Genomic DNA, 22717 nt, shown 5'->3' with positions numbered 1-22717 from the left:
AAAACTGGATCCCTTCTCCATGGCTGATGGGAATACAAAATAGTTCAACTACTATGGAAAACAATTTGACAGTTCCTTAGAAAACTGAATTTCAAAGTACCATGTTATCCAACAACTTCATTCCTAGAGCTATATACACTCAAGGAACCTGAACATAAAAGTGACAAGAACAAGCACATGTACGTCAATGTTCGTTTTCACGCTGTTCACAATTTCCAAAAGGTAGGATACAACCTTCATGTCCATCAGTGGACGAAGAGGAAAACAGAATGTGGTACATACATACAATAAAATACTGCATAAAGAAAAATGAAGTCTTGGTGCATACTACAACATGGATAAACCCTGAATGTTTTCACCATGGTAGGTGAAATACGTCAATCAAAAACAGAAAACATTGCATGAGCTCACTTACATGAAATTACAATAATAGGCAAAAGTATAGAAATCAATGTTTTCTCGAGGTTACCGTGGTGAAAGGATGGAGGAAAGGGGAAACCCATGGTAGGGAAGCCTGTGGGTTTTTGTTTATGGGGACCGGAAAGTTACCAATGCAAAATGATGGTTTCACAGCGTGGTTCATACAACTGGTCACAAAATTGTATACCAGAAGAGTGTTAAATTAGCAAAATCTGTGTTATATATATTATACAAATTTTCAAAATTAATTTTTTTAAAAAGAAAGGGAGGGTAAAGGGAGAATGGGTAGGAAAGAGGGAACCGATTACAAGGAACTGTGTGTGACCTCCTTCCTGGGGGACAGACAACCGAAAAGTGGGTGAAGGGAGACGTCAGGCAGGGCAAGATATGACAAAATACCAATTTATAAACTATCAAGGGCTCATGAGGGAGTGGGGAGCGGGGAGGGAGGGGAAAAATGAGGACCTAATGTCGGGGGTTTAAGTGGAGAGAAAATGTTTTGAGAATGATGTACAAATGTGCTTTACACAATTGATGTGTGTATGGATTGGGATAACAGTTGTATGAGCCCCTAATAAAATGTTTATTAAAAAAAAGTACCATATATTTCCCTATTACACCTGAATTTGAGTAGCAAATGATACTATGTAGCCTTTATTAACCCCAACTGAAGTAAGAATTGGTTGTGTTGGCTTCAATGACAGATACTGTTTTCAATATGAGAAATTACAGAAATGAAGTGGAATGTTTATTATTAACATCTAAGCAGTCTGTGAGAAATATGGTACATTTCCTCATAAATGAGTCCCAGCATCCTAGAAACTTCCTTTGTAATCACGTTATTTTTAAACGGATATATATAGTAAAGAATTTTAATAAATTCTGATACTGGAAATCTGTGGCTTAAATGAAAAATGAAAACTAGTACATTATCAGAAGTGAAAGCATACCCTTTGGTCACAATTATCTCACCCTTACTAAGATTCAGGGTATCTATTTTGTTCCCAAATGCAACTCACTGCCACTGAGTCGATTCTGACGCATAGTGACCCTATAAGACAGGGTAGAAAAGGTATGGCCTATAGAAAATGGTTACCAAGATCACTGGGAACTTTTTTCAGGTAATGGATTAAGGAGGCAGGATCCCTGTCGTCAAATAACAACCAAGAACAAAGCACCAGCCTGGGCCCAGGGATCAGTGACTATTGTCCTGGCCACTGTGCTGGGCTAGTCAGAATTAGTGGTAAGCATGTAGGTCCCTAAGGCATTGGGTCAGGAGGGTGATGTCATGGGAAGTGAGAAGGAAGGCGGGAATCTAATCAATGTCCTGACCTGATAGTGTTATTCGCTAAATGGTCTACTCAGAGACCGATGTGTTTGAGTGCCCGCTTCCTCTTCATGCATCCACTGAAAGGTCATCCAACCAGAATAAGAGAAACTATGATCCGTTTGGCTGTCAATATTTTAGAGTAATGCAAATGATAAACTATGAGGAAAAAAATTACTCGCGAGGTCTCTATAGAGGACTGTGTATATGAGATATAAACCTGATATTTATAAGCCGTTATTAATTGCCATGTGTATCTTGTACTTTCATATGCCAACCAACATAACATCTGCATCAGAGTCTGTGAAATTACAATTTAGTTTTCCCCAGATTTGTTTGCTCAGCTTGAAAGAAGAGCCGTCTCTGGAAACATGAAGAAATGTGGTGTCTGCTCTTGTCGCTGGCGCCAGAGTCCCCTCTGGCTCAAAGCAGCCCTGCGTGCAGCAGACCCAACACTCCCGGACCCACGCAGTCCTAACCGCTGCCGTTTCGTTCCCAGCCCTGTGTCATCCATCCCATTGAGGGTCTGCGGCACCGATCTGACAATGTCCTCAGGCAAGGTTTTCAGTGGTCATCCCTCAGAAATAAATGCCCGGCCACTCCCTTCCACGGAGTCTGTTCTTAGGCGTGAAGCTCCGCTGAGGCATGATAGCCGTGTGTGACCCTGCTGGTACTTGAAACACTGGGGCGCAGCTTCCAGCATCACAGCCACAACCTGTGGGCAAGTCACCCCCCTAGGACAGACCAACAGATGACGCATTGCTGAGAGTAAAATATAAAAGATGATATTACCCGTTCGTTGTCTTACAAGCAAGGTTGCTTTTCGCATAAGATAAGGTGAAGTACGGCTTCGTTGATATTTGAAGTGTAAATTAAAATGTAGCTATTGATTTGCTTCAATATTAACTTGTGCCTTACTACACCAAGTTCTCAACCCTGAAAACACTTTACAAATGAGCATGTCTCTTGCCTCTACCAGCTACTCGATGTTAAAACCATGAATGAGCTCATGAGTTCATGAAATCATATTTTCATACTCTTTGTGAACAGGTGTACCCACCTATAATATCCACTCATCTGCTTTTAATCAGAGAGGAAACAACATCAAAGCCATCTAATTCTCCTGCTTAATTCACAACTGCATTGTTGTAGGACTTCCCAGAAATTCATTTTGTTACCATTTGTAGGTCAATAAACCCTACAGAATCCTGTCATTGTGTGGTAAACTCTCTTTTCATATGGAATACAAAGGTTAATTTTCATCCAGGCCTAATCACAAAATCAAAATTAATAAAGTATAAATAAGTTATATATTTTTTAACTTTGAAAATATTATACCCACTTGCTTATTTATAACATGGATCTTCATAGGAATATTAGTATCTACAATTAAGATCATAATTTATGGCAATTACTTTTTTAAATTCTTCTATTCTCTTTAGAAGTCAATCCAAGAAGAAAAGCGAAGACCAAGAAAAGACAGGTAAATAGTATATTTAGGTTGCAATAAGGTGTCTCTTTCAAACCAAAGTATTAAGCTTTATGTTCAGTTCAAACTTTAAAAATCACCTAGTGTGTGCAGATAGATATGGAAAGTAATAGTCTCTGGATACATTTAGATTATAAATATATGGCTTATATATAATTTATAAGAATCTTACATGTCGAGATGTGATGGGACTTCAAAAAGCTTGCAGAGAAAATAGAATTAAAATAGAATAGAATACCCCTGTGAGCCTGTTAAACGCCATCGTATACCGACATAAGCACAGTCCTGAACATGCACAAAGAAGTCAGATATTTTGAGCATGTTATACTGTCTCCATGTAGAATTTGTTCTCCGTCACCCATTGGTATGATTTTCCTTGGGCAACGTGGGCATGCTTATGCTTGTGAACTATCTTTCTCCAAACTTGTTTTCTCCATGTTTCCCTTCTTTTCTTTTAACCATGCTAAGCCTTTCCTTATATCATTTTTATGTTTTTGTCAGAAAAGTAACATTGGTGTCACCTCGTTTCATCCTCTGAATCGCAGCACTGGGGAGTATAGCACATTTAAATTTACAGAGAGCTGCAAAACTCTGCCGCCCTCTCAGTGTCTGCTATCGTAGTGCCTGAGATGATGAGGAGTGTTTTAATATTTTAATTATGCAACTTTATAAAATTGATTTTAAGTTGATGGTGTAATAGTAAAGCCTTTATGAATTAGAGCTCTTTGCACACCGTGCATGTCCTTCTAAAAAGTGTATGTGGTTAAATTTACAAGAAAAATATCACATCTCTATTCAAATAACTAGCATCTCAGGTCTTTCTTGGGATCAAATCAATACACATGAAAAGTAATCCCAGGTGCCTTCTACAATCTCTGGTCCCGAGATCTAAATTACTGAAAGGAGCTGTGCTGAGAATGGCCATGTTTTTTAGCTGTCGCTGTTGTTAGGTGCCCTTGCGCAGCTCTGACTCAGGTACCCCAGTACAAGGAAACAAAGGCCCCTGCTAGCCTCACAGCTGTTGGATGATGTTTGAGCCCCAATGTTGCAGCCACTGTGTCAATCCCTGTCGTTGACAGTCTACTTCCTTTTCTCTTAACTATTTTATCCAGCACGACGCTAGTCTCCAGGGATGGCCTCTCCTGATACGATGTCCTAAGTACATACAAAGTCTCACGCTCCTCCCTTTGAAAGAGCATTCCGTTCTCTTCCTCCAGGCAGATTTGCTTGTTCTGAGGCACCTGAAAAAGACCACGGCTTGAGCCATGACCACTGGAGCTTCACAATGATGTCTTAGCTCTTTAACATTTGCAAAGGCTCTTGTGCAGCAGATTTGCCCACTGCAACACATAATCTTGTTGACTGATTGCTATTTCTTTGAGAGTTCATTGTGGATCGCCGCCAAAACGAAATCTTGCTCAGCGTCAGCCTTTTCTCTGTTTCTCATAATGCTGTCTCTCTGTCCACTTGTATTTTGTCCAAATATTAATTCTTCCTTTTTGCCCCCATCTTTTGCATACCAATCACCAGTAATTCTCAATGTATCTTGATTGCATGTGTGATCAATTTCAGACTGAAGAAGGTGGTAGATTTCTTCAATTTCTTCCTCACTGGGTCCAATGGTTAGGATGTATAATTGAATAATAGTTGTGTGAATGGGTCTTTTTTATAGAGCTATTAACCTATCATAGAAGCATTATACTTCAAGATAGATTGTGAAATGCTCCTTTGATGATGAATTTGATGCCATTCCTGAATTTCTCATCCCATCATTGGAAAGTTTATGATTCTCTGATTCAAAAATGACCAATCCCACTCCCTGCCTAGGATACTTATCTATATAGGGTCCATCTTTCATTTTATACTTCCAATTTTTCTAGATTCACACATTACATATCATGATTATTCATTGACGTCTGCAGCGATTCCTCCTCGTTTTGAGGCAGGCCCCATCAGCAGGTGGATGTCCTGATAGCATGGCTCCGTGTACATCAGTAAGGCTGGCTCTACTTTGTGGAGGTCGCGCCTCCCCAGTCATATTGTGAGCGCCTTCAATGTGAGGGGTTCATTTTCTGGCATTATATCAGAAAATGTTCCCTGCTCTTCCTAAGAGGAGGGAGCTAATCTCTCAGAAGTGGACAGCCTAGGTTCTTAGACTGGAACCTCTGCTGAAAACTGTTCACTGTGGGTGACTGGACGGGTGTTTGAATGCCATTGGTATAGCTTCCTGCCCCACAACAACATGCAGACCACACAGTGTGACAACCTGACAGAGGATGGGAGTTCTACATGCTATGTTATGAAAAGGTGAGTATAAAACAACGGAAAACGTTTAAAACTATGCTGGACTAAGGATTAATGGTTACAGGTTGGACTGAATTGAGGGAGTTGGGATAGTGAGCAGAGAACCCTAATTTGAGGCTCCAGTGGCAGGCTTGCTATGCGCCGGTTGGTTACATGATCGTTGACAGGTTCTTCTCCGCTTCTCCAAGCCGCTCCATCTCTGCAAGAGAACCAGTTATATTTGGCCGTGGTTGTTCTTTTGGGATAGCGGAGACAATGGGGGGAATGCACCCACACTGCTGGAGTACATGGCTGGATTCTTTTGCTGCTGTCATTACACACGCACCATCTCCGGGGTTTAGAAGAGAAGAGTTTTCTCTAGCTCATCAAAGTAAATTCACAATAATTCCTTTGTCCTGGAACGTTTCCGTTTGTCTATACTTTACTGTTTCAATGCTCTACCTCTTCGTGAGAAAAGCTTTTATTTTACTTTTAAACTGTTTGATTGACATCTAATGCATGTAACCTACAATTCAATACTTACGTATATTAGAGGAATGCATTCATCAGCCCAATCAATGTTAGAACAGTTTATTCATCATTGTATCCACAATTATTTTCAGCTCCTCATCTCCCCCAACCTTCTCTGCCGCACCCTAAGAAACTTTCAGTCTGACTCTTATCTCTATAGGTTTACGTATTCTTAGTTGCATATGAAGAAAATCATTGAAGTTTAAAAAAATAAAGCCAACGAATATATAAACGTGCTTTACACAATTGATGTGTGTATGGATTGTGATAAGAGTTGTATGAGCCCCCAATAAAATGATTTTTAAAAAGAAAGAAAAATGCCAAGTAGGAGCAAAGAAGTAGCTCGTCATATAAAGGTGATAGTGATTCTTCTAATGCATCTTTTATATCTAGTAAAAGTAGATATCTCCAAACACACACACACAAAATGAAACAGCAACAACAACAAAAAACAAACAGTAAATACAACAGAGGAAAACACAGAAGATAGCAGAATGTAATAAAGCAGGAACAGGTTGAAAATGGGTAAAAAGGAAAACAGATGGTAAGATGTTAAATTTTCCACTAACTATATATGCAGTGGAGGAGGCCTGGAGGTGTAGTGGTGATGTGTTGGGCCGTGATCCACAAGGTCAAGATTTCAAAACCACGAATCTCTCCTCAGGAAAAAGACAAGGCTTTCTACTCCTGTAAAGAGTTATAGTCTTGGAAATTCACAAGGACGGTTCTACCTTGCCTGAAAAGGTTGCTTGGTGGCAGTGAGGTTAAAATAATAACCCACGTTCCAATGCACTCTGTCTAGGGGAAAGCCTAGTCACGCCCTTGCTCAGGGCACCTGGGCAGTCCCATGGGGACAAAGTCCATAGAGGAGCTCTCTAGATGGACTTTGGCATTCACTATCATTCACAGCCTTCTGTGAACTGGGTGTTCATAATTTAAGCTCTAATAGAATCTCCCACTCTGATCTTGGATTTTATTGTTAATAGCTCTGATCACACTGGTCAGGGTGCTGCTTCTGTGCAGGCTTAGCTAGCATCTCATTTAAATGGCAGCTTCTTTTGAAACAAGTCAAGATCCCAGATGCTGTTCTTTCTGATAGCCAGGCACCATCTAGGCACCATCTGATTTTCAAAGTCAGCATACGTTGCTATAGCAGGAGTAGGGCCACATCATAAGAACTAATTATTCTGGAAGAAGCACACCAGCCTGTGTAATCGTGAGATGTTAATGGGATCAGGTAGAAGGCATCAAAGACACAAAACAAAACCATATCAATGGAGTGAGGGGGAGGGTAGAGTGGAGACCCAAAGCCCATCAGTCCTCAATTGGACACCCCCTGTCAGAAGGGACACAAGGAAGAGACGAGCCAGTCGGGGCAGTATGGCACCGAAGAAACACACAACCTTCCTCTAGTTCTTTAATGCGTCCTCCACCCACTATCATGACCCCAATTCTATCTCTTTTTTTAATCATTTTATTGGAGGCTCATAAAACTCTTATCACAATCTATACATACATCCATTGTGTCAAGCACATTGTTTATTGCCATCATCATTCTCAAAACAGTTTTTTTTTCTTTTTTAAATCATTTTATTGGGGGCTCATACAACTCCTTATCACAATCCACACATACATCCATTGTGTCCAGCACATTTGTACATTTGTTGCCACCTTCATTCTCAAAACATTTGCTTTCTACTTGAACCCTTGGTATCAGCTCCTCATTTTTCCCCTCCCTCCCCGCCACCCTTCCCTCAGGAATCCTTGATAATTTATAAATTATTTTGCCGTGTCTTACACTATCCTACATCTCCCTTCACCCACTTTTCTGTTGTCTATCCCCCAGGGGTTATATGTAGATCATTGTGCTTGATTTCCCCTTTCCCCCCCCCTCTCATTATTGGTCCTGAGGGGGTTATCTGTCCTGGATTCCCTGTTTCCAGTTCTTATCTGTACCAGTTTACATGCTCTGGTCTAACCAGATTTGTAAGGTAAAATTGGGATCATGATAGTGGGGATGAGGAAGTATGAGAACTAGAGGAAAGTTGTGTGTTTCATTGGTGTTATCCTGCTGCACCCTGACTGGCTCATCTCCTCCCCACAACCCTTCTGTAAGGGGATATCCAGTTGCCTATAGATGGGCTTTTGATCTCCACTCCACAATCCCCCACCTTCACAATGATAAGATTTTTTGTTCTTTGATGCCTGATACCTGATCCTATCAACACCTTGTGATCACACAGGCCGGTGGGCTTTGTTGCTTCTCAGCTAGATGGCCACTTGTTAATCTTCAAGCCTTTAAGATCCTAGACGCTATATCTGTTGTTAGCCAGGCACCATCAGCTTTCTTTGCTACATGTGCTTATGCATCCACTTTATCTTCAGCAATCGTGTCAGGAAAGTGAGCATCATGGAATGGCAGTTTAATAGTTCTTGTATTGTGGGAGTACTTGAGTAGAGGCCCAATGTCCATCTGGTACCTTAATACTAGACCTATAAATATATGCACATAGATTATTTCCACATCGTCATATATAAATATATTTACATATGTACATGCCTGTATTTAGACTTCTAAAATGCCATTTGCCCCCAATAAAATTATTTTTTTAAAAGATTAAAAAGAGGGAAAAAAAGATGATGATGGCGGCCTATGTGCAAATGTGCTTGACACACTGGATGAACATATGGATTGTGATGAGAGAAGTAAGAGCCCCCAACAAAAGTGTTTAATTAATAAAAAGAACTAATTGTTCAAATATTAGGGTTTACAATTAAGTGCAAGCTCAAAATGCATTTGTATAGCTACAGTTTGCATATGTCCCTGGTCCACTTTAGAGACAGTATTACCATTTTATTATCACTAATCCCCAAGGAGCACATGGTCACCCTATTAGTAGCATCATTCATTTACCCAGTGGTATAGAATTTAAAATACTTTAAGAAAAATAAAGTATTCATTTACGGGGCAGCTTTTTAGACCAAAATGTATAGATTGTTGACTTGCGTAGGTTAAAAACTTAAGTGACTGGACCCTATTTACATAGACAATGAGGGTTGGAGCTAGGGCAAAACATTCGATCATGCTTATTCACCAAGGCAGAGCTGTGCCTACTGGATAATGGCATGTGCGAAAAAGCAAAGAGTATGAAAGTAGCAGATGTTTCTTCTTGTTGTAAAGTGCCATCGAGTTGATCTGACTCACGGCAACCCAAAGTACAACAGAATGAAGCCCGGCCCAGTCCTGTCCTGTCTTCATCATTTCTGTGTTTGCGCTCGTGGTTGCAGTCACTGCATCCAGCACCTTATTCAGGGCCTTCCTCTTTTCCGCTGCCCTGCTGCGTTATCAAGGTGATGTTTCCAGGGCCTGGTCTCTCCTAACAACACGTCAGAGTGCATGAGACGAGGTCTTGCCATCCTGACGTCTCAGGAGCACTCTGGCTGCGCCTCTCTCAAGACAGATTCGTCTGTTCTTTGGCAGCCATGGCGCTCTCAGTCTTCTTCCCCAGCACCGTCATTCACATGCATCCAGTCGTCTTCCGTCTTCCTTATTAAGTGTGCAACTTTCACCTGTATGTGAAAGCACATATATGGTAGTCTTTTAATCAATGTCCATGGCAACCAGTTCCCAAAGAGTGGGATTCTTCCACTGAGTATGAGTGGACACAGCGTTCTCAACTTATAGATTAGTGGCCTTCTGGAAATTTACTTGTAAATTGGTACCTGTAATACAAATTACACTTTTTGTTCCTAGAGGCACTGTAACACACAGTGGTTTTCCACACCTAACTGTTCACGTCCTACTGAACACCGCAGGAACTAGCACTGCAACTTGGGTACATCCACGAATTTTAAATGGATGAGGACCCACCTCTGTGTGTACATCATGCACTGGAATTAAACTCTAACACCAAAATTAATGACTGGAAGACCAAGAGACAGGAGGAGGACAAGAGGTTATTGATGAGGGGAGTCAATTGAGGTCATGCCGCCTTGGATGGAAGTGGTGTGCATTCATGCACGAAGCTTCGCTTTTCAGGGGTCAGTTGGGAGCCCTGATGTAGGCGGCTTCCCCTGGAGCACGGCATCACCAGCTAGTCAAGGAGCTGCTAGTTTTGTGCCAATTTGAGTGACAAAGAAGCAGGCAGAGCTCCTCAGGGAAGAAAACTCTTCCGGGTAAGAAACGACGAGGGTTTTCCTTTTTAATTTATGCTAACTCCTGTTTCTGCACACCTGAAAACTTCTTTTTAATGTGAACATCTGTATGTTGTCTCCAAATTGAAGTACATGTTGTAAAAGAAGAAGAGAAGTACCCCATAAGTTTAACTGAGTCAAAAATGAAATGGATGCTATGTGATGTGTTTGTGTGCTTTATTTACAGTGAGGGAAAATTATTAGATTTGGAAGATTTTTATTATAAGGAATTCTTACCCAGTCATTCTGGACCAAAAGAATGCGAGCATAGTTCTAAAGAACAAAGACCACAAAGAGAACTCCAGAATCAATGCTCTAAGGCTGCTGAAAGGTAATAAACTATCCTTTAAAATACAGAACTTCCCTTTTATACTCACCTTTCTATTACGTAAGCAATTTCATTTCACACATGGACAGCAAATTAGTATTGAACATTGCCTTACGTGTGAGATGTTGTTTAAAAGTAAAACCATAAGTACTATACTAGGGTAATCAGACCTTCTGAATTGCCCAGGACACTCTCAGTTCATACTTCTCTTCTTGGTATAATTATTAATAATATTAATATTGCCCTCAAAAATCCCCCAAGTCAGATGATGAGTTAGTTATCCAATCTTCCTAATTATAAGCAATAAACCACATCCAAAATCTGTGTTCACTCTCTAGAAAAATGTAATTTTAATCCCTTATTGATTTTTATGCTGTGTAATTTCTCAGAACCAGTGTTAATCAGAGCAAAATAGTAATACATTGAAATTGGTATTTGGCACTTGATTTCTTACCTTGCCACAGACTTTATTTGACATGGAGTAAGTAATACAAACCTGAGTAGTTTCTTTATCACTTTGATTAGTTTTTTGTTTTATTTTCCTAACACATATTGGTGATGTTTTGAGATTGAGGGTATTATAACAAGACAGAAACATAGTATACAAGAAATAGAGGCAATGATGGACACCAAAGCTATAGGTCCAAACTTCTAAAAAAACACGCTGTCTGCCTAAGGCACCTTGGGGCCCCACATTCCTCTCCTTTACAGCGTGGCATGATGGTCAACAAAGAGGTACTAGTCAGACAGCTGAGTACCCTTAATCATGCTCCCTGACCTCTCTAAGCCTGATCTTCCACATCGACAACAGGACTTAATAGTTACTGACCCATTTTGTTGTGAAGATTAAATGAAATGTACGTGATGCAGTCAACAGCACACATGGCATCGCAGAGGCATTCTAGGTGGTGGTTATGATCATCTCTGTTGCTTGTACCAGAGCTACAGGAACTGTGGGGCTGATCACCAAGACTGGCTTCGAAACCCACCAGCTGCTCCTCCGGAGAAAGATGAGGCTGTCAGCTCCAGTAAGGGTTGTGGGTCACAATGAATTGGAATTGACTCAAAGTCAGTGGGTTTTAGGTTCGGTACCTGAACTATGACTTCTGCCCATTGCCCCCCGAAAGATTATCTCTGTTTCTTAGTGCTGCCAGAACCCAAAAACCACAAGTGGCTATCTTTAATAGAAATTTATTCTCTCACAGCTGAGGTAGCTAAAAATCCAAGTTCTAAGGGAAGGTTCTCTCTCTGTTTGCTCTGGGATAAGCAAGGCTTTCTTCTCGGCATTCTTTCGAGGGCACGATCTGGTATTATCTTTTCCCTCTTCCTGCTTGCTTCTCCTGTACCCAGTCTGCTCTTTTTATATCTCAAAAAGTGATTGCTTTAGGACACACCTCACACTGATAAGATCTCAGTCACAGTACCAAAGACAAATAACAACAACAAAACCCTACTCACAAGTATGTGGTTGTGGTTAGGTGCTATCCAGGTGGGTCCAGCTCGGAGCCATCAGAGGTACCAGACAAGGAAACACTGCCCTCAATGCCACCCTCCCCATTGTTCTTTTGTTGGAGCCCATTGTTATAACCCCTGTGTCAGTCCATCTCGTCAAAGGCTCTTCCTCCTCTGCTGCCCCTCTACTCACAAGTACAGGAGTTAGGACTTACACCGCTCATTTGGGGCACACGGTTCAGTCCATCCTGTCGATGTATTTGTCCTCTCGTGATGAAAAAGATGCAACATGCTGGAGCTTAGAAGTGCCCCAACTACAGGAGTTCTGCTCAGAATCCTCCAGCTTGTCTTAGTCTAATCTGTATCCTTGCCACCATCTCAGATCATCTAAAGTATCTAGTACTCCCCTTCTGCGCATTCCATCCGACACCCTGTGCACACTCTGGTCTTGGGATCCTTACATGGCACTAAAAAGAGGAACCGTCCCCCAAGAGAGTTGCATGACTCACCTCATTCCTTCATGATGGTCTCTCACTACATGTCACTTTATCCTGTCCAAACCCCTTCTATGAAAGAGCTTGCATGTGCCATCTTCCTTTCCTATTCGCCTGCTTGCATGCTCTGCATTACACAAAGGTTGTTTGTCATTTTCTCCCATGCTCAGCTATAAAGCCCCTGAGAAAGTAGTTTTGTTCACAATTCACCTAGACTGGTAGTTGTCATGTAGTAGGTGCTCCGTGGGAGAATGAAGGAATCAGTTAATCTTGATGAGCAGCCTGCTCCTCCGCAGGCAGGCAGGCAGTTGCAGAGTGTAAAGGTAAATAGTAGCAGAGTTTGCCCCAGTAGGATTCAGGAAAGTTGACGCAGCAACCTCAGTGAGTATGCTTTTAAGATGAACTACAGCTGCATCTTTTACGAGTGGTTGCTCAGTTAGAGGCTGAAGGGATAGGTTTGTTTTTTTTGGGGGGTGCACTTTTAAAAAGCATTTGACCAGCTTCTAAAATGCAAACTGATGGATGTATACATCTTGAATTTTCTTTTTGGACCATACTACCTTTTAGAAACTGCTTACTGACCTACTGCCATGGAGTTGATGCTCATAGCGACCCCCTGTGGGTTGCTGAGAATGTAACTGTTAATGGGAGTAGAAGGCCCGTCTTTACTCCGCGGAGCTGCTGGTGGTTTCGAACTGCCACCTTGTGGGTCGCAGTTCAAAGCGTAAACACTACGATTAAAAAAAATTACGATACTAAAAAAATACAGGTGTGCTTGTTGATTGCAAATTATTTGAAGGTCACCTTTCTAAATGACACCACCCAAGGTTCTCATCCGAACAACTTCCCTTGAGAAACCCAAGACAGGCCCTGCTCTGTTCTTAAGCTGTTTTGAAAGCCCAGTGAGAAAAGGATTCGAGATCTGTTGTGGCCATTATCTGGACCTCGTGATGGACGGCGAGGGGGAAAGGAACTGTCTAGCTTGGCTGGAAGGGGTGAGCCTCGCGTGGTGGCGCTTCTGATGCTCTGGCCCTGGGTCTCCCTTTACAGGTACGGGGCGACCTGGAGCCCTGAAGAACAGGAGAATGGGCCCGGAGCCAATCCCTATGATTACAGGAGACTCCTGCGCAAAACCTCCCAGCGCAGGCGCCTGGTCCAGCAGTTGTAGTGCGCGACGCGGCTGCCGCCGTGCAAGGACTCGGAGCCGGCGGGTCTACGGGGCCAATGCTGTTCTCAGGCGCTGGCGCCAGGAAGCGCAGACTCCCTGGCCTCTCCCCCGAGCGCCCAGCGCATTGTTGGCTGACCAGAGAGTAGAACTGGGAGCCCTCGTGTGACCTCCGGAGCCCAGCCTCCTCCCCGCCCTCCCACACCCTCCCCTCTAACCCGCGGGCCAGTGGGCGGGGGTGGGGGTGGGGGTTTCTCTTGCTCCCGGCCCCTATTGCATCCCTTTGCTCACTTGTCTGTGCACCGGTCTGTTCTGCTGAGCTCCGACCCCGCCTACCCTCGGACCCCAAAGATGTCGCCGTTCTCGGAAATGGCTGCCCCAGGCCCTTGGGATAGTCTGGCTGTGTCCTGGAAGAACGCATGTGGGGGAGAGGCCTGGATAGGAACCGTAAAGCAAACGTCTGCCCTTTCCTTTTTGTGGAGATTAAAGTTACTAAAAAAAGGAAGTTCGCCTTGGAAAGTCTTGGGGGTTGGTCAAGCAGACCTTTGGGCCCTTGCTCCTAGTGTCTGGCTGTACTGGTGACTAGGTCCCAGGGAGTGGGGCGAAGGGAGGTCTCTATTGGGAAACAATTCCTCCCCTAGCCCCACCTCTGTACCCCACAACCGCCCCAAACGGACATACAAAATGGCTGAAAACACGTATTTGCTACCCAAGTACAATCTTCAGGCCCTCTGATAACTGATTTTCAGGAGAAAGATTTGGCTCTCTACTCTGTTCCCATAAAGCTCTACAGCCTCGGAAACCCTGTCACGGGTCTTTCTAACAGCACTGGATTCTACCAAATGTTCAGGCTGCTAACTCAAGGCAGGTGGCTCTTAATCACCGGGAACACCGGCAGCTCCAAGGAGCAATTCTACTGCGTCCTGGAGGGTTGCCGGGCCTTTCTCTCCAACTGGAAGTCTGAGTACCCTGTAGGGGTAACGCTTTGGGTTGTTTTTTTTAATCCAAGATTTCTTGACCCAGCACTAAACGGTTACACTTTAAGAGTTACCTAGTCTGCAGGTTTGGGGCGAGCTCAGCTGCTCGCACTGAAGTGTTAATTAAGATCAGGTGAAGGATGTTTAAAACCCGGGACAAGCTCTTCTAAGTAAAAGTCTCGGCCCGGTAAGGTGGTTCCGCGGACGGACGACTGCACTGGGAGAGGGGTTCTGGGTGGTAAGGGAGCTTGTCAGTTCTGCGGGTGCCTTTCAGGTTCAACGTACACCGCCAGCAACAGAAGACGCTTGAGATATCTCCGAGGAGCAGGTGAGGGCGCGCGCAGCGGCTGAGAACGTGTGTTGTGCTCTTGGTCTTCAGGCGTGGCTTTCTCTCCCACCCAAAAAGAGTAGCAATTGAAAGGCCCCCAGAGAAGGCTCCTACCACCTCTCTGATGTGCGATGGAAAACACCCAGCTCGGCAACAGCCAGGGCAGAGCCTGCAGCCCCAGGCTCTGGCCGAGGGCCAGTAGGGAGGACTCCCTTACTCGCAGGTGCAGACCCACAGCGTGGGTGCTGGGGAGCTTGGCCCGGGCTTAGGAGCAGGTCACCGAACCACACTGGGGAGGGGAGAGAGTGATTGGCCCTCTCCGCTCCTGCCCGTCTTGCCTAGCCCACCACCCGGAGGCCCACCCTCGGGAGAAACCGAGCTCCACTTCTCGGCCCACCATCCTTCAGTCCAGGTGTCCCGGGGGTCCGCGGCGGACCGGCGCCCTCGCCCGCCCAGCCTGCCCGTTTATGAAGGCGGTGTCTTTCCTGAAACCGTTCCTGTTTTGAAAAAGCCTGGGCTTTCCAGGCTTCCTTTTGTATCCGGTTTGGGGTCTTCTTGTTCTTCCGCACGAGGACGCAGAGGAAATGTAGTACCCAGCACGCTTGGTGTTCCGGGCCTTCAAGGCGAAATCCGGACAAACCACTGCAGGTCATTTAAGGAAACCGCCTTGGGCTGGTGGTCCCTGAAGCGCGGGTCCCTCTCCCCTTGTTCCCGGAAGGGTTTGGGAAAGCTTTTCCCACCACCACTGGTCCGCCCCCTACCCCCCAGTCGGGAGCTGGCTCCTTTGTGAATTAATGACTGTAACTATTACCTCCCGGAGCCCTTTGTTCTGTCCAACCTCCAGCCAAGACTGGGAGGAGTGGCTCATTTGCGAAATGAAGGTCTTTATAAAGCAAATTGCTGTCGAGAGAGTGAGAAGGAGAGACAGATCCCAGACTGCATCTGAAGTAGAGTGTGTTTAATCAAAAAAAAAAAAAAAAAGGAAATACCACATTATATTCAAAGCACCGGGGCCCAGGGAGGGGGCTGGGTGGGGTTGAATGGAGTTTAACCGGGAATATTTCCGGTCATCCTGTTAAATGTTTCTTTGTTTTGTTTTAGATTATGGTGTGAGATTCCTACCTGGAGTGTTCATCCATTTAATCCTCTGCGTGTGTGTTTACACTCTTGTATGAGAATCTTCGTTTTTCAGTCCGTGCACTCGGTCAGAAAGGTTCTGGAATACCTCCTGCTTGCTTAAAGAGAAACATTTAATGGGCCTGCCTTAGATTTAAACAAAGGACCGTTCTCTCCTGCTGTGAAGCCTGGCCCGGGATGCAAAGGGCTGAACCACGACGTCTTCCCACCATGGGGCTGCTGCCTGCGTCCACTGGAGCTATACTGCTTCTGCAGAGCTGGAGAGGGGCCCATCACCCATCACCACAGTCCGGGTTCCCTTCGGGTATGGACAGTACACTCCTCAGCACGCCTTCTTCGGAAACGGCCAACGGACTCTGAGACTCCTCCGGGACTCGTGGGAAGATCACGCTTTGTGGAGAAAATTGACCAGGCCCCCCAAGGGCCTGGGGACACAGGACATGGGCCTGCCCTTGGTCACACCAGGGCCTGGTGACACTACCTCCTTAACAGAAGCTCGAGGTCCTTCAGAGACTCAAGGATCCATCCGAGGGTCATGGCTTTGGCAGAAGCTATGGTCACTGATGCTGGAGGATGGAGGAACAATGGCTTGTGAGCAATGACAATGACAAGCGTTCACCCTAGGCTCTGGCAAGCAGTCGTCACAGAGACTGAACATAAGCCCTTTCCCGTGGGGGGTCACGCTCGCCCTCTTTCAGCGACCTCCGGACTGCAAGGTACGCTTCATGCTAGTAATGAGAACCCTAGGGGCCCCGGAATTTCAGCGTGTGCCCCCTTTGTTTCACAGAGGCTAGAGAAAGGAAATCCTCTGGTAGGGACTCAAAGAGGTTCTGAAGACCCCTCGTCTCCGCCCTCTTTCCACAAGGTAGTCAGAAATAGGGAGTATCTGCCCTCTTGCCCAATACTGTGATGATTCGTGAGTGGGGGCCCAGCAAGCAGTGCCTTCCTTCCTCCTTGAGTTTTGGAAAGCCCAGCTGGCATAGGTGGACACCTTGTGCATGCCTCCCCCCACGCACACACCGGTTCCCATCACAACGTAAGCAAGCGGTCCCTTCCAGGCCACCTCGGTCAAGGTCACCGAAAACACCAGCCCCTTTCTCTTGTCAATCCTGCTGCCATTCTCTGACCTCTCTATCTCCCGTCCCCTTCCGAGAACTTTCCAATGGTTTATTTCCCCTCTAGCCCCGCGTTCCCCCGAGCTAGACTCCAGCGTGGATTCGAATTGCTTCAATCCGCAGTCTTTCTCCCCAGTCAAAACCTGGACGGCGGGTCCTGAGACCGCGCGCTCTGCTGCGTAGGAAGGGCACTTCTCTGTAGACAGGCGGAAAGCTCTACTAAGGAGCTGAAATGAGCCCATCCGTCATTGATGCCCATCCTCCTCCAACCCCCACGGTCCCTTCTCCAAGCTTCGGAACCGCACCTGACTCAACTTGGGTCGAACGGACCCGGGCTCTCCAGGTTGCCGCGACCTCAGCACTCTCAAGCAGGAAGTTGGCGCGTTCGCGCCTCCTTCCCCGCAGCGGGAGCCCGACCTCAGAAAAGACACCCAGCTATGCGTGTATGAAACTAGTCACGGTCACCCTTCCCGTCTCTGCTGTGGTCCTTGAGCCGCCGTCTGCGTTAGCACCCTGGACAGCTCACGCGGCAGCCCGCTGGGCACCTGCCCACACGCCTCCCACCCACTGGCTGACTCCCGCTCGCGCCTGGCACTCACGATTCAGCCCCCTCTCCCGGCCGCCCCCTCACCCAGCCTCCCTGGGCTCCCTCTCCGTCTAGACTGTTTGGGTGCTCAGCGCTTCGCTGTCTCCTGGCTTCAAGGACCCCTGGAGGTTCTTGCCTATTTAACAACCCCCCCTCCCGGCGTCCACAGCTCTAGCAGGGCCCTAAGCCCTAACCCCACCACACACGCCCGCGCACGCACACGCTGACACGCACGCTCCCTGTCCCTGTGTGACACCCACCCTCTGCTGCGCGACCGCGCTGGTCCCCGCTCTGTGCCCTCCTCCCGCCACGCACGCGCGCGCGCAGGGCAGCTCGCCGGCAGTTCGCACTCCGCGGCCGACCTGCTCCTGTTTCGCAGCGCAGATGGCATCACCGGGCTCCGGCTTTTGGTCCTTCGGGTCTGAAGATGGCTCTGGGGATCCAGAGAACCCCGGCACAGGTAAGCAAGCGACCCGGGATGTGCAGCGGGCAGCTCGGTGGGAAGATTGAGATTTGCCGGGCTACCTTGAAGACAAGGTGGTGGGGGCCCACCTGCGGCTTGAAACTTCCATTATTGAGCCTTGGTCTTGGGGTGGGGCATTGCCTGACCGCCCAAGAGACCTGAGCCCCCGCCAGCCCCACGTCCCCGGGGAAGACACCCGAAGAGAAGAGCGTTTTCACGCTGTGGCAGACAAGCTTCCATAGACGGCAGACGGAGTCTCCCTGCCACCAAATTCTGTGAGGCTGGGACGCTTCCACCATCTTGGTGTCTGGATCCCAGGGAGGGACGTAGTGGCGCGGGGAAGAAGAGAGACTGGGTGTTGGAAAGGAGAGTCTGGGAACCAGAGGACAGCCTCGGTGTGTCGAAAAGTAGCCAAGGCGAGGCCGGGAAGGCAGCACCTGAAACAAGAGCGCCGGGAAGACTCGTCCCTAAGACCCCGGTGGTTGCTCCTTAGGACAGAGCTCTGAGCCCGGGGCTCCAGTGCCAGCACCCGGCTCCTGCCGAATCCCGGGCGGTCAGGCCGCACGCAGGAGCCCCTTTCTCGCGCCCAGAGTTTATTGACATGGTTCAGGTAGAAGCACATTTCACCTGCCGGTCTGCTTTTCTCTTTCTGCCTCTCGGTCTGCTGATGCGCCTCGCCTTCCAGCGAGAGCCTGGTGCCAGGTGGCCCAGAAGTTCACGGGCGGCATTGGCAACAAGCTGTGCGGTAAGTGTCCGAGTCCCAGCAGAGGGGTGCGGGCGAAGCTGTCTGCCCACCTCGGGCGCCCCCCTCGACTCGAGGCGCGGGTCCTTTGTTAGGGGCGGGACGGGTAGGGAGCCGCGCGGCGCGGGCAACTCACCGCGGCCACGCTCTGTGGTTTTGCCCAGCTCTGCTCTATGGCGACGCCGAGAAGCCGGCGGAGAGCGTTGGCAGCGAGCCCCCGCGGGCCGCCGCTGGGAAGCCCGTCTGCGCCTGTGACCAGAAACCCTGCAGCTGCCCCAAGGCCGAGGTCAACTACACGCTGCTGCACGCAACAGGTACAGGCGCCCGTCGGCGCCCCGGCGCGCGGCTGCCCCTCTCGCGGCCGCGGCCCCCGCCGGACAGGCTGCACCCAGGCTCCCAGGTGGCGGGCGGAGGTGGGCTCTGCCTGGATCCGAGGCTGAACGCGACCAAAGCTGGGCCGCCCAATCCTAGCCAGCTCCGAGCCTGGGTTCTGCGAGGCGCTGGGCGCCCCCTTCCAAGGAGGGTCTCTTCCCGGAAAGCAACCCCGGGGTGGGAAGTGGGAGTGCTGCTGGCGACGCTAGCACCTGGGGCCATCTGAGCTGGAGGTCAGCTTCCCCAGGTCGCTGGAGCCTCTTAAAGGACCAGCTCCGGAGCCGGTCAATTCAGCCTCGCGGAGACTTTGTCAATAGCGTGTAGCTCCCATTCACAGCACAACATGTCCTTTCCCGCGAGGCCCGAACGCGAAGCTTTGCGCCCGGGCGCTTAACACCTTGGGTCACCCCGATGCGCGCCGAGCACCCACGCCGACTTGGGGACCAGCGGGTCTTCGTCCTGGGCCAGAGAGCCTTCCCTTTGGGTGCTCCGTTGTGTCTGGTTTGCTGGAAGCCATTCCTCAGGCGTCTCTGGCGGGAGGTGTTCCCATCCAAATTTCTAGATGATTTACTGGGAAATAACACTTAGGATGCGACCCTGTGGGCTAGAGGAATTTCGTCCTCTTCGGAAAAAACAACCAGAAAAGGGACGTTGGTTATTGAAATACAGAAATTAACTTGGGGGTTAGGAATTGTAATTTTTTTCTCATTACACCGTCGTCACTGAAAAACAAGCCCCCTTAAGAAAAGCTCCCTGTCTCCCTTGCCTTTGTTGTTTTGCGCACAAAACCTCTGTTGGAGGAGACATTGCCAGACCAAGTGCTGGGTTATTCCCGTTAAAATTAAAAGGCGGCCTTTGCATTCCCTTCTTTAGATCTGCTGCCGGCGTGCGGTGGGGAAAGGCCCACTCTGGCGTTTCTGCAAGATGTTATGGACATTTTGCTCCAGTATGTGGTGAAAAATTTCGATAGATCAACCAAAGTGATTGATTTCCACTACCCTAATGAGCTTCTTCAAGAGTATAATTGGGAATTAGCAGACCAACCGCAAAATTTGGAAGACATTTTGATGAACTGCCGAACCACTCTAAAATATGCCATTAAAACAGGTATTGTCTATTCAGAAATAATTAAATGCTCCTTTTTCTTTCACAGGTTTATCTTCTCTATAAAAGTGTTTTGTGCTTTGCGGAGGGGATGATATATATTATTTAATGACACAACTATTTTCAGTCATTTAAAAAATGGTTCCTAGAATGATTGATAACAAAAAGCACCCTCCACTGCTAGTGCAAAGGAGCCCTGGTGGCGCTGTCGGGTAAGCGTTAGACTGGTAACGGGTCTGCCACCGGTTCAAACCCATCTGCGGCTCAGACGAGGGAAAATATACCTCCCTGGCTTATCTGCTCCTTGTAAACGTTTGCAGTGTCTGGCGCAGGGACACTGTGTGAGGTTCCTGAGTCCAAGTTCACCCCATGGCAGGGGGTTTGGTTTTGGTAACAAGTAATGTGAATGCTTCTTACATTCATAATATTACAGACTTTATGGTATAAACGGTTTTTTAAAATCCATGCGGGTTCTGTAGAGTCTAATTCATAGGGTCAGGGTTTTACACTGCATATACTGGGCCAGGGAGATAAGCCACTAGTGTGGAAGTAACCATTTGTCAGCAGAGGCCAGTAGAAGTGACCCCCAAATACGGAGAGGAGTGAAATAGGAACATAAAGCTCAAAAAGCAGGATCCAAAATATATATACATATATATGCGAAATACCAGTGATTTCCTTGGCATAGACATGGTCGGAGACTGTAACCATCCTGTGTAATCATTGAACCACAGGGTTCAATTATCTTTTGGTATTTTCTCAAAGAGCTAAGCTCTCAAAGCTGAATACCTGGTTGGTTCCTATTTTTAAAGAAATATACACAAAAATTACTTACCTGGCAGGGGAGATACCATGATCAAGAAGGTGGTTTTCCCAGGGTGAGGCTTTTCTATTTCACTCTGGATGTGCCGACCCTGCAATTTCCCCAAATGTGGGAAACTCGACTGCATCCTTTGTGGTCCTGGGGGACTGCGTTCATGCTCTCCCTTGTGTGTGTATACACACACACACACACACACACACACACACACACACACACAAGAAAACACAAGATGCACGTAGTTGAGGAATTCAGTCATGATACAACATGGTGTCTTTACAGCCACCGTGTAGGTAAGATAAAGCAAAAAAAAATCCTTACAGCTAGTTTAAAAAGCATCTTATTGACTAAATCTTAGGTGTTTGCAGCATTCTTTACTCTCTCCCTTTTATAGCCTCTGGTGTAACATTTATCTGCGCACGTTCTGTGCCTTGCATTTTATCAACAGTAGCAGCTGTTTGTTTCTGCCCATGGTCAAGGTTCCCCACTCTTCTTCTGCCTCATCCCTAATCATTCTAACATAGGTTGGCATGGTGACTCATAAGGCAATAAAAAAATAGTTGTGAATGAATTTCTGGAGAGAAAAGGAGGAATTTGTGGAATTACATTGATTTGTCCCCTTTAAAAGATTTACCGGCACATTAAAATGTAAAATAGTCTGTGAACTTTAATTATCATGGAAATCTGATCCATGTATCTTTGAAAAAATTTTGTTGTTGGATTTCTAGCATTCTAATCAACAATAACAAGCATTTTAAGGACGCTTACTGGGAGACTGTGTTGTTTGGTACCTTCTTCATGCCAACAGAAAAGATTTGCCTAGAAGAAGCCTTGGGAAATCTATGGGAAAGGGATTTAGCAGTGGATTTAACCTAGTCTGAGGTGGGTGGTTTTTCAAGGCTTATTAGATATCCTTAATTAATATTCAGGGGAATCAACATGATGCAGATACCAGGCATGAAACATGCTCCCTCAACCTCACTTTTCATGTATTTGTAGATACAAGTTTGGAAATAATTCATTTTCCGTTTGACCCATTCCCTTAACGTAATGTTTAAATGTTAATAGTAAATTGCTACAATCGTTTTTCATTGCTACCCAAACAAAAGGCATCTGTAGACAGGTTTCTGCATACCCATTTTCCAAAACTGGGAGTATTAGAAATCCATTGAGGGAAATAGATCTTGGGAATTGCAAATCAATGAAAGTAACAGTTCTGTCTATCAGTGTTCCGGTTAGTGTCAGGAAAAGAAAGAGCAATTAGATTTTGCCACTATGCTTATAAAATGAAATGCATTTTATTTAAAGATCATGTGAAAAATATGAGTGATTAAGCTGGGTGTTCTAAGCAAGTCATGTGGCTGTGAATTTGGTATCTCAATATTATTCA

General features: G+C 46.4%; 2 protein-coding genes and 1 non-coding gene across 3 annotated transcripts in view; all 3 read left to right on the top strand.

Annotated features, from left to right (window-relative positions):
* MYO3A (myosin IIIA) overlaps positions 1 to 13686 on the top strand; it is a 247253-nt gene extending 233567 nt beyond the window's left edge. Inside the window, exons 31-33 of the mRNA XM_004716113.2 lie at positions 3190 to 3230; positions 10432 to 10575; positions 13569 to 13686. Coding sequence (XP_004716170.1) covers positions 3190 to 3230; positions 10432 to 10575; positions 13569 to 13686 — 303 coding nt within the window. The remainder of the gene's footprint in view (positions 1 to 3189; positions 3231 to 10431; positions 10576 to 13568) is intronic.
* Positions 13687 to 18185: 4499 nt separating this feature from the next.
* GAD2 (glutamate decarboxylase 2) overlaps positions 18186 to 22717 on the top strand; it is a 106587-nt gene continuing 102055 nt past the window's right edge. The window contains exons 1-4 of the mRNA XM_004716101.2: positions 18186 to 18286; positions 18975 to 19034; positions 19196 to 19345; positions 20277 to 20510. Of these exons, the coding sequence (XP_004716158.1) occupies positions 18211 to 18286; positions 18975 to 19034; positions 19196 to 19345; positions 20277 to 20510 (520 nt within the window). The 5' untranslated portion in view covers positions 18186 to 18210. The remainder of the gene's footprint in view (positions 18287 to 18974; positions 19035 to 19195; positions 19346 to 20276; positions 20511 to 22717) is intronic.
* On the top strand, positions 21335 to 21497 carry LOC115873106. The gene has a single exon (XR_004048232.1). It is a non-coding gene; the product is annotated as a U1 spliceosomal RNA (small nuclear RNA).

The sequence above is a fragment of the Echinops telfairi genome, unplaced genomic scaffold (assembly GCF_000313985.2).
Source record: "Echinops telfairi isolate 266 unplaced genomic scaffold, ASM31398v2 ScPeMD7_7461;HRSCAF=8499, whole genome shotgun sequence".
NCBI classification, from domain to species: domain Eukaryota; kingdom Metazoa; phylum Chordata; class Mammalia; order Afrosoricida; family Tenrecidae; genus Echinops; species Echinops telfairi.
The sequence above is the reverse complement of the archived record's forward strand: the minus strand, read 5'-3'. Positions and strand labels throughout refer to the sequence as shown.